The sequence below is a fragment of the Pongo abelii genome, chromosome 11 (assembly GCF_028885655.2).
Source record: "Pongo abelii isolate AG06213 chromosome 11, NHGRI_mPonAbe1-v2.0_pri, whole genome shotgun sequence".
NCBI classification, from domain to species: Eukaryota; Metazoa; Chordata; class Mammalia; order Primates; family Hominidae; genus Pongo; species Pongo abelii.
Genome location: NC_071996.2, coordinates 128,334,600 through 128,346,916, shown reverse-complemented (window position 1 = coordinate 128,346,916; position 12,317 = coordinate 128,334,600). Strand labels below are relative to the sequence as shown.

Here is a 12,317-nt window from a genome sequence, read left to right as displayed (position 1 = left end):
AGTCTGGTGTGCCTAAAATTCAGATAGATCCACTATGATTTCTTATGCAGCTGCTTGTTTTCATCTATGCGTAGAGCTCAGGTCTGTATATGGATGTCCAAATGAAACCATCAAACCAATCATTTAAACTCATTTTGATTTTGATACTGTTTAGCCTAGCCAAATTTATCAGTACCAGTTGCCTCTCTGAAAGAAAGGCTGAGTTCTGTGGACATAGATGGACACATCATTCACTTGGATGCATAACCTCTTCATGAAGAACCATAATTACTTTTCAGAACTGTTTAATCATCAATTATTATTGTCCTCATCAATCTCTTTACATCTTTATTAGTATAAGAATTTCTTAAGTGAGGAAGAGCCTGGCATAGACTCATAAGGCTAAAAGGTCATCAATGTACACATTGAATGAACTAAGAAAGGTTAGAGCTACTGGCCGGGCATGGTAGCTCACGCCTGTAATCCCAGCACTTTGGGAGGCCAAGACAGGCGGATCCTGAGGTCAGGAGTTCGAGACCAGCCTGGCCAACATGGTGAAGCTCCGTCTCTACTAAAAATACAAAAATTAGTCAGGTGTGGTGGCAAATAAGACAGCCCATCAAGTATTCATTTGAACTTTGGTAACATTATCTCAATGTATCCAACTTTAGAATCCAGAAGGAAGAGAGAACCTGTTAATAATGCCATTTTTAAGTCTCACAGTTCCTAGTGATGTATATTCAGAGTAACCTCACCAATATTTGTCATAATTTTGAGGTTGTTATTTAAAGTTGGAGATGAGGAGGTGTAGGAAGGAGAAATGTGGAAGTTTAGGCAGCAGTAAATCAAGATAGATTCATGCAGTCTCCAGGAATTAGTTTGCCCTAAGGCAGCGTCATAGCAAGGGAAGGAGAGTCCAGGCCTGGGAGTCTAATAAACGTTGCAGATCAGGCCACTACTTACTGTGACTTGGAACAAGTTTCTTCTCCAAGTCTCTGGGTCCCCAGCTATAAATTGAAGCTGGCAATGCCTGCGTTATGAGCAGTATGTGCAATCTCAAGTGTAGAAGCATTTGGTGTAAAATAGCTCATGGATAGTACTTTATCCTCCCTTTTCTATCTCTTTCTATAGGAACAACTAATGCCAGGACATTCTGCATGAAAAAGATGGTATTTAGATTTACAGAACCCTTTATAATGAATTTGTTTTTCTCATAAACTTTAAGACAAAGGCTAACTAATTATAATTCACTGATTAAACATTTTTGGTATTGTTAAGCATTCTCAGTTCCCTCCAGAAAACCTACTGGGGCAAGTAGAGGCAAGATGTCTGTTGTGAAATATTCCAGTATAACAAAATTACAATAGTGCACACATTTTTCACTTTAAGGATCCAACATTGCTCTGAGGTTTTAGAAACAGGCATTTTAGAACCAGACAGAGCTGAGCTCAAAATCCTAACTCTGGCCAGGCATGGTGGGCCATGCCTATAATCCCAACTCTTTAGGAGGCCAAGGTCTAATGGAGGTTCGCTTAAGGCCAGGAGTTCTAGACCAGCCTGGGCAACATAGTGAGACCCAATCTCTAAAGAAAACTTTTAAAAAATTAACCAAGGGTGGTAGCATACACCTGTAGTCCTAGCTACTCAGGAGGCTGAAATGGGAGTATCAGAATCATCAGAGATGAGCCCAGAAGCTGGAAGTTGCAGTGAACTATGATAGCACCACTGCACTCCAGCCTGGGCAACAGAGTAAGACCCTGTCTCTAAAAAAAAAGAAAAAAAAAAACGCTCTATCCTTTGTTAGCCAAGTAAGCTTGGGCAAGTTACTTATAACCTGACTTTACCTATTTTTTTAATCTACAAAAGAGGAAAATAAGAATATCTAATTTACTGTTATAAGGATTAAGGAGCACAGATATGTACCCAATAAAAGATTGTTATTTTTAGAAATCATTTTTTCTAATATTATTATACTAAAAGTCACTTACAGAGATCATATCTACCTCACCAAGTCCCCTTTTCTGATAAATTTGGGGCAGTGAAGAACAATATAAAGGAGAGAAGTCAAAGAATTACCCATTATTGAAAGAACCTGAAAAGTTAGGAGAAGTGACAATCCTGCTTTGAAGTTGTCTAGTTAAATATGCTGGAAGAAAGACACATGAAGTCTCTAGGGAGGCTGACAGTATTACTGACTATTGATATTATTCCTTGGATAGGAAAGCCAATGAAACCACAAGCTTAGACCATATTAATGTCCAATTAGTGGTCTGGTTGTAGGTTAGGAAACACCACCAACCTGTGTATATACATATGTGATTTACTTCCACATAAATTTCTCACAACTGAGAAAAATAGTTAGCAGTACAATTCTAAAGATATCATGTCAGACCACTTGGATTACCTAAGCACAAAAAAGTACAAAAGATCCAGCCAAAGATTTTAATTTCTCTTTCACAATGTGGAAACTGCTTCAAATAAATGTTCACAGCATCAGAGGAAGGCTGGTTGTTGCCCATGTCTCTACCAGCTTCCTGACATACTTCAATACCTAATTGATACTCCTGATTCAGAGGCTACTGCTCCTTCCTGTTATGCTTTCTAGATTGTAGTTTGTTTCACAGTGTAGATTTCAGTGTGCCCTAAGACATGTTGGCCCCTACAATCAACTGTCATTAGAAGAGTAGAACTGACTATTTAGATTATGACCATATTTTTACCCACATCTAATCATCCCACGCACTGCAGTATGCACAGATGCCCATCGCTGTGAACAACGTTTTTTTCTGAAATTAATTTGGTATTCTTATATTTGGCACCAGCTGCAGTGCCATTTTACAGTGAAAAGGTTATCCTTGGGGGAGGAATAGAGAACACATACAGATGACTACACAGGGTATTTTATACTCACTGACTCGGGAGAAGATTGACCCTTCCAAATGTGTCAGGTTGTGAATGGATCTCTTTCCATGCATATCAGCCCCAGAATCCTAGGTGCCAGCATCCTTGCCAGGACTCTTTTGTGATTTCTTTGACTACCTCATTTGATATTCTAAGTGGACCAGCACGCAACACTGAATTTTTTTAATTAAGCAAAATTAAAATAAACGTTTCATTCTCATATCTCTACAATTATGGAAGGTGCACAGTGCAATTATATTTAAGATTCCCTTACTGACAACATCTTCAACAAATAGTCGTCCAACTTCTGTTTGACTCTTTCCAGGGACAAAAACCCAAGTACATCCCACAGTGCTTCCTTCTGTCTGTCTCTTTAGAGCCCTAATTATTAAATAATCTATTTTTCAAAATAATCTTCAGCTATCTGAAAACCACTTTTATGTGTTTTCTTCCATAGCCACACATACACAAAAAAATAAGTCTGCCTCATTCTGCACGTCATGGTTATTCATGCTGTTTGTGAGTGAATCTATCGGGGCACCTAAGGTTCTTTTCCTTTGGGCAAGAAAACGAAAAGCTTACACAAATGGTTTTCGAATGGCTGGGCCATATTTCATGATTCCTACAATCATAGCCCAAAGATCAGGGTGCCGAGACCCTCACAATATACTGATCATTGCTCAACTGTAGCAGTTGGAACTAGGCACAGTGTTCCAGCCATCACAAAACCATCTGTATAAATGAATCAGTTCTTTTTTTCTCCTGCCAGATATATATATATATATATATATATATATGTATATACACACACATATATATGTTCTTTTTTTCTCCTGCCAGATATATATATATATGTATACATATATATATATATTCGGATACATGGGTATAGTCTGGGCCATGGTCTCAATTGGTTTATATATATATATATCTCTCTGGCAGGAGAAAAAAAGAACACATATATGTGTGTGTATATATATATGTATACACATTTTTTTGAGACGGAGTCTTGCTCTGGCACCAGGCTGAAGTGCAGTGGCACAATCTCAGCTCACTGCAACCTTCACCCGCCAGGTTCAAGCGATTCTCCTACCTCAGCCTCCTAACTAGTTGGGATTACAGTTGCACGCCACCATGCCCGGCTAATTTTTGTATTTTTAGTAGAGACGGGGTTTCACCATGTTAGCCAGGCTGGTCTCAATCTCCTGACCTCGTGATCCCCCCGCCTCAGCCTCCCAAAGTGCTGGGATTACAGGCGTGAGCCACCGCGCCCGGCCACCAGTTATATATTTATTGAGCAACCACAGGTTGTATGGTACTGTGAGCAAAACTTCTCCCATGGTGCTGTACTCTTCATTCTCTTTATGAAAAGTGTCCAGTGTAAGGGAGCAATTTCCATGACAGAGTTGTGGATAAGAGCAAACGGAGTTCCACAATTCACATCTATCAATAAATGGAAGTCACTAAAAAGCTATTGTTCAAGCTCAGTTTAACTTCCTCTCATATTGGGAATTGTATCATGTTAGTTTCAACATGTGATGCACTGAAACAAATGCCCTTTATAATATTTAAATAAAAATAATATTCATGTTTAATATTTTTATTCTGTCTCCCCAATGTTATTTGCCTTTTTACCTTCCCTCATTCACTACTTAACGGAGAAAAAATGAGGAGGCAAGTTGAAGGAGTCTAAAAATATCATTCTGATAAAATCTTGGCCTGTTTTCTTTTGGTGTTCTATTTAACACTAAAGCTATATAATCTGATATCCATTTAAATGGCCATTTCAGCCTGTGCATTGAATTCTTCAGTTAACTTAAAGAGTGATAAAACATTACATTAAAAGAAGTAAGAATTCAGTATTTCTCTAACACTGAAGTAAAAATTCAATATTTCTCTAACATTGAAGAAAATACATGGATCTAATTTTTTTTGACCACACATTGTATGATGAGATATGAGGAACTTCATGTAAAACTGACATCTAAGCATGGTACGTATGTGAAGCAAGTATTGCCTGACATTACTATATTATTTGGACAAAAGCTATTTATGTGTTTCAACTAAGCCTAACTTTCCTTGGTTCCAATGAAATAGACCAAGGAAGGAAATAAGTGGCTCAGATTCATAGTGTTCTCTTTCTTTAAAACAAAAGTCTGACTCAGGTGCCTTCCGTATTATCTTTGTCTCTGTCCTAAAAGTTAGGACATGGGCACATTTAGCTCCATGAAAATGTGTTAAGAGTATGGCCTTCCACACTCACATATACAACCTTATCCCTGTTCCACCACTCGTAAATCCTAGTAGTGCCACCCAAATTGAAGTGACTCTGTCCTTCCCAGGTTTAAGGTGTCTTGGAGAAATAATTTAAAAGAATAACTTGTGTTCCTATTCTTCTCCACTTCCCTAATACTCCAAGGTTTTGATACAGTTATTAAATGTGAGACATCATAAAAAATATAGTTGTAATATGGAATGTTATCACTTCGGATACAGAGTTAAAAATAAGAAATTAAAGATAATAAAAATTAAGTGTATAAATGAAGCATTTGTATAAGAAGTTTTCTGTCTTTTTATTTTATAAGTTCTTAGAGTTTCTCTGATTATAAATGAGAAGTTTAATTAATATAGTAACATTAAAAACACTTTATAAACAATATCCAAATACCAACTTGAATAAATATTTTCTTTCAGATCAGTATTTAAGGACAACCAGGGAAATGTGGACAGAGACTCAAGATTTTCACCATTGTTTAGACAAGAAAGTAGCAAGATTTCAACTGAGGACCTAGTTAAACTAGTATCAGATTATAGAAGGTATTTTTTTTTATACTCTTGAAATTAACATAAATCAGCCATGTTCATTTGTTATCGCTTCATAAATACCTGAGGATCTGATTCTCGAATGCCCAAACCTCCAGAAAGCAGATATTTTTCAGGTGACTTCACATATGCCCAAATAGCACCACAAAAGTAAAAATTGCTAGAATTATATGGAAGGACTGTGAAATGTTAAACTATGTCAGTTATTTATTGCTGTGTAAACCACCTCAAACCACCTCAAAACTTAATGGTTTAAAATAACAACACTGCTATAGTAATTGTACTCCTGAGTCCACAATTTGAGCACATCTGAGTGAGAAGAGCTTATCTCTTCCACACATGGCATGGGGTGAGAGAGATCAGCTGGGGTGAGAGAGATCAGCTGGGGTCAGAGGATCCACTTCAGAGACTCCCCTTTAAACTAATCAAACATCCTGGCCAAAACCCATACCATAGGCTTCCTAAGGCCCAGGCTTTCCTCTTAAACTTTTTGCCAGTATACTGAAGCATGAAAGACTGTAAGGCTGAGCAGAAGAGAATAGGCAGAAGGTTCTGGGGTGATCTGTTATAAACATAAAAAAACAAACTCTTACAAAACCCATGTTATCAGTGAATAGCAAGGAAAATTATTACTGTGTAATTTAAGGGGGCACCCTAGAATACACAATGCAATGCTGACATTAAATTATTCATGTTAGCCTCACACTTTATGGCCTTTATTCTCAGTGGTGTGCTGACAAATGTTTCATAAGCAACTCTTTAAGGAAACAACGGACTTGTACTGATGGCCAGTGTCTTTGGTGTAAACTCTCCTACCATTGCTGATTCCAACCTATCAATGGGGCTTCGCTGAACATAGGGTTAGGAAGAGATGTGCACCCTAATAGAGTGTTTCCACCATAAACTTAGAGGTGTACAGATAATCGTACCATGTAGTAAAATAATCAGAAAGTGGTGAATTTTGAATACTTATTACCCTTGTGTTTAATATAATTTCTTTAATGATAAGTTTATATAACTTAATTTCTGTTAACAGCTGTGTTTAGCTGTCAAGCAAAATTCCTAAAAATTGAACATTCAGCTCTCACAAGCTGAGAAGAGCTGACTCTGACCCGTCACTGTAATTATCCCACCTTTCAAAGTAGATTTCCTGAGAAGGATAACACTTGCGACTGTTACCAGCAGCTTCCACTTTACTCTAAAGGAAGATTGGCGAGAGGTTTTAATAGAGAGAGAGTGGGAGGGAAATGCAAGGACTTGAGCCAGGGGGTGCCTGTGAGTGGGAGACAGGTGGGGAAGGGGTGTCCGCATACACTGTAGGGGTGGGAGAGAGCAGAAGAAACAGGGCTCAGTGAAGGGTCCCTGTCCTCCTTGTTTGTTGGTGAAGAGGAAGAATATGGACCGTCCACTTAGCGATTATAGCAAAGACCAAGCTTGCTGTCAAAACTTCTTAAAATTCATTATGAGTTACTTAAGCCAGTTTAAATACTATTAGCTTTTGTTAATAAAAACTCTATCATTTACTCTTGTACTTTTTTGATTTTTGTGTTATCTGAAGTAGAAGGAAATAAATTTAAAATCTTTTTCAGAAAATCTGTCACTTGACCCCTCCCTGATTTGTATTTTTATTTGCAATATCACATGTATTTTAGTTTGCAAAATTAAACTAGCTAAATAAAATCATTCACAAGATTATTTGAGAGTCTGCTGTTTACCCTTAACAAAGCTCAGAATTATAGATGACTGCTTTTTCCTTGAAAATTGGAATAATACTCTGGTGTGTGTGTGTGTGTGTGTGTCCTTGCTCATGCACTCTTACAGGGCCGACAGAATAAGCAAAATACAGACCATTCCTGGAAGCCTGGATATTGCTGTTGACAACGTTCCCTTGGAGCATCCAAGTATGATGATGATGTCATGGTTTGGTTGCAGAGTTTTGAATATTGAATATTTAGTGGGGTTTTTTGGTTGGCTGGTTGGTTGGTTGGTTGGTTGGCTAGTTGGTTGGTTACAAGGTGTTGGGCTTTTTTTTCCCAAAAGTTGAAATATATGGAATTCACGATGCTACAGAAATGTGGATCTTCTTTTTGCTTCACTAAGATGAGTTTTGCAGGGCAAGAACTAGATTCAGGGTAAACCAACACTTACTTACCTGGTATGCACCATGCACCTAACAAGATATTAAATTATGTCATTTAATCCTCAAAACCCTGGAGGGTTTCAAAGGAGGAAAGTCAGATTTGGATAGATTAACAAACCAATAATCCATAATGGGACAATATATTCTCCCACTGAGGGAGTTCCTCTCACTCAAAATAGAGGCTAGTTCTGCCATACTGTGCTGCCAGAGGGTTACTCTGAACACTGTGTGTAGCCACTCAAGTGGCCATGCAATGATTATAACTGAAATGTTGTCAGGCTCTGTTATTATACAGAGAACATATATTTTTTCAGAATATGGTCAAAAGTATTGTCAGTAAAAAAACTCAATTTTAGAAGGAGCTTTTATTAACTTTATAAAAGAGTTTCAGGTTTTAATTTTTAAGTGGTAAAATTGGTTTGTTTGGTTATTTCTGATTCTACCTTTTAGTGACTTTTTCAGCAATGCAAAAAAAAATGAATAAAGGCCTCCTATAATGAACTCTAAACAGGGAAAGGACTATGGCCATGGGATATTTGGATTACCATTGCAGTATTAAGTTTTCCATCCTTGTAACTTTCTACAAATCATTTTAATATGAAATGTAATGAGCATTCTAACTTAAGCCATGGCTCGAAATCATTTTTGTATTGATTGGTGTGAAAAAGCAGAGGATAAACTAAGTCATTTCCTCTACCTGATTTGGGGACCATTGCTTTTATTACCTATGGAAATGAAACACGACAAATGAGGCACTCAATAATCTCTTTGGAAGAATGGTAGAATCTTAGAGAAATTTGAACACATAATACAAATATTATAATTGGTTTTTGAAAACAGAAAACAGTAATCTGATTATCAAGCATTCGTAGCTAATCATTTTGCTTTTTAGAACACAGTCAGATTCCAGGTGGGATAAAGGGAGGTAGAAGGCCTTGGTCTTTCAGTACCACAACTTCAGCCTTCAAACTGTTTGGTGACAGAAGTTTTGATTTATAAATTCCTAATCATTATTTCTTAAGCTGTTCCTCCAAGGGTAGGTTTTAAACGGTGGTACAAACTGAAGAGAAAAATAAATAAACCGTATCTACTGATGAAGAGAGGGGCTTCAGGCCCATGCTGTGAAATCCATTCTGTAGAGAGATACTGCTATTAATCTATCTGGTACTATCAGTAATAGATCTATTGGACAAAGCTTTGTTCAGTCATATATCAGAATATGTATTATTTTTATAGTGTTATAGCAAAGATTGGTGGATTATTTCTTATAATATCTGGCTGCTATGTTCAGAGGTTCATTCGTTAAAATTTATTTTTATGGGAAGCTTAATACAAAAAGAAAATAGTTATAAATCCGTCTGAAAGATTTACTGTTTTTTTCTGAGACATCATTTTTAATATTAAATATGTAGCTTGTTAATCTGCCATGCCCACCTCCTACAAATTTTTCATGCTAGCGTAAGCTAATATCAATTGGTGTACAAGCCAGGAGTTTCTATCTTGAGTGGGTTCATTTTAAAACTTGTTAACTATTGTTCACTTTAAAAGAACCATATTAAATGACAAACTCTTATTTTCTGATTTTTTAAGATTGTGTAACATCGTCCTTTATCCCTGTCAAGCCTTTCAACATGATGACTCAAACAGAACCCACAGTGGAGGTGGAAGAATTTGTTTACGACTCAACAAAGTATTGTCGGCCTTACAGAGTGTATAAAAATCAAATTTATATTTACCCTAAACACCTCAAGTATGATAGCCAGAAATGCTTCAATAAGGTATGATATAAGTTTCTGAGATATCATCTTTTCTTTTCACCATATTTAGACCATATAACATAGTTCCTGAATGTGCAAATACAAATTACTATAGGGCAACACTCTGTCATAGAAAACCGTTTGGAGAAAATGTTTAGTAAGAGGCAGTGGTGAGTTTTATCTTAGAAGTGTTTAAGGATGCAGTTTTGTAGCATATTAATAATCTTTTCTAAATCAGTCTTAAATAATTTTGTTCTAGACCATTTTTTTTAGTTTCTTAAGATATTCTAAAAATAGCATGCCTGCTCCCTTTCAGTATGAGCTTTTACTTCCCTTTTAAGTACACTCTCCAGATCCTTCTGTTATTTCAGAACATTATGGATAATGTCACAAGAAAATGTTGGGTATTTTACATTTTTCAGATTTAATTAGAAGCTACTTATTTTAGGCACTTGGGTTTTTTATGTTATTTGGTAGGAAATTACAATTTCCATTTTTTCTCTCCGTAATTTCAGGCACGGAATATAACTGTGTGCATTGAATTCAAAAATTCAGATGAAGAAAGTGCCAAGCCCCTGAAGGTGAGCCAAGTCAGCAAAGGGACCCAGCATAAAGTGGGAAGGCAGGTGCAGGGATTCTTTCCACCATTGCAGGGCTTTTTATGTGAGTGTGGTTGAAAGAGCAGTAATTTAACACATTTGTTTTAGATCTGAAACATACCTGATTTAACAGTCCTCATTAACTAGATCTATTAGAAATTCCTGTCTCATAGCTCTTTTAGCTTTTCACGACTTGGGAAAAAAGGAAACCATTCTCATGTGAAATAAATGCCAAGACTCTCCTGTGGAAAACGTTGCCTTTTTCAAAGACTAGCCTGCCTCTCGGTTCAGCGTGCTTGATTTAAAACAGAACACCCCAGCCGGCCCTCGTGTGGTCTGCGCAGAAGCACTGCTGCATCCTGGCCCAATAGCTAATGTAGAGGGCCCGTGGGATGCTCACAGTTATGGAAGGTGCACATGGCCAAGTGCCTGAGGAACTGGAAAAATGGCTCTGGGAAGTCAGTCCCGGTTGCTGATCACGTGATTTAGTAAGAGCCATAAAACTATGAGGTTTGTAGGAACTGTGATGTTTCACTCTACAAAGCTGCAACTGGGTGGCATTTTTTAGAGTTCATATTTGATATATAGTATGCGGTTTTTATTTTAGGGATTTCAAACAACATAAAGTAATCCAAAAAATTGAGGGGGAAATTATTTGTAGTGGGCCTGCTGCCGATCTTACCAGCTTCGGCAAATCAAAGGAATGAGGTAGTAGAGGACAAAACTAATTTCTAACTAACCCCCACCATTCTCTGTGGTGGTCTGTTAAAGCACTCTGCCTGGTACAAATTGAGTCCTCTAATTTGTAGCATTATTCAGAAGAACAATAATCAATTTGAGTGATTGAATTAATCAGGCAATTAATTAAGGTAAATATAAAAAAGAGAGTCTTTTTTTTTTTAAAAAAAAAAAAAAAAGTCTTCAGCCGTGGTCGGCATCCACTGGCACCAAACTCCAAAATAGTGTTAGCATCAGGAGAGAAAAATTCAAGTGAAATATAATTGTCAAGAAAACAGAGGCAATGATCAGATAGCAAGCACCTTTGGCCTGTAGAGCAGTGTTTTTGTAAGGACAATTCTAGACAAGAAGAACAATCACATGTGGGTCCCTTGCTTCACTGCATTCTAAAATACCACACAGAGATACAGCAAAGCTAACTGTCAGACTCCAGAAAAGGGGTCCTGAGCTTTGGACAAAGGGGGCTTATAAGTTATAAGGAAGTGCCATATCACAGCCCTGGCCTGATTTGGGGCTGGACAGAATAGTAGCATACTGTGGTGGAGACGGTAACCAGCCCTATCCTGGAACCTGGCGTATCAGGAGCTGGGGTCCAACCAAGCCTTGTGGTTGCACAAGAGCTTAACTCTAGACCAGAGCTGGTTCCATGGGGCCTGTATTACTCCATTCTCACACTGCTATAAAGATACTACCCGAGACTGGGTAATTTATAAAGAAAAGAGATTTAATTGACTCACAGTTTCTGCATAGCTGAGGAGGCCTCAGCAAACTTACAGTCATGGTGGAAGGGAAAAGAGGCATGTCTTACATGGTGGCAGGTGAGAGAGAGAGAGAGAGAGAGAGCATGTGTGAGTGCAGGAAAAACTGCCATTTATAAAACCATCAGATCGCTTGAGGATTCATTCGCTGTCATGAGAACAGCATGGGGGAAACGGCCCCAGGATCCAGTCACTTCCTTTCCTTGGCATGTGGGGATTATAATTCAAGATGAGATTTGGGTGGAAACACAAAGCCTGACCATATCAAGGCCTGTTCAGGAAGCTATTCTACAGGAATCGGTCTTAAACAAGTTAGCCTTTATCCCATGTAAATCAAGAGTCAGATTGGTCCAGGTGATACCCATAGGCTAGGAGAGGTCCCCAAACACTGACCGTTGTCCCGGGTCATTGTCTGAGTCATTGTTATTTTCCTGGGGTTGGTAACTGAAGAGTTATGGCCTTTTTTTTTCACTCAGGGATAATTTCAGACCCTCATAATTGTTCAATTCATAACTTCTTCAACAGTGTATTTAGGACCCCAACCCCAGCCGGTGAATAAGCTCTTGACACTGCCATGAGAAGGATTTCAAGGATGACTCAGAAAATAGTGAAAGTACAGAGA

General features: G+C 37.8%; 1 protein-coding gene across 7 annotated transcripts in view; it reads left to right on the top strand.

The window, feature by feature from the left end:
* The window catches only part of DOCK10 (dedicator of cytokinesis 10), a 280,263-nt gene that overhangs the window by 183,682 nt on the left and 84,264 nt on the right, over positions 1-12,317 (top strand). For all 7 annotated transcript variants that reach the window (XM_063713072.1, XM_063713071.1, XM_024243212.3 and 4 more), the window contains 4 exons: positions 5,575-5,697; positions 7,525-7,604; positions 9,434-9,621; positions 10,116-10,181. In XM_063713072.1, the coding sequence (XP_063569142.1) occupies positions 5,575-5,697; positions 7,525-7,604; positions 9,434-9,621; positions 10,116-10,181 (457 nt within the window). The remainder of the gene's footprint in view (positions 1-5,574; positions 5,698-7,524; positions 7,605-9,433; positions 9,622-10,115; positions 10,182-12,317) is intronic.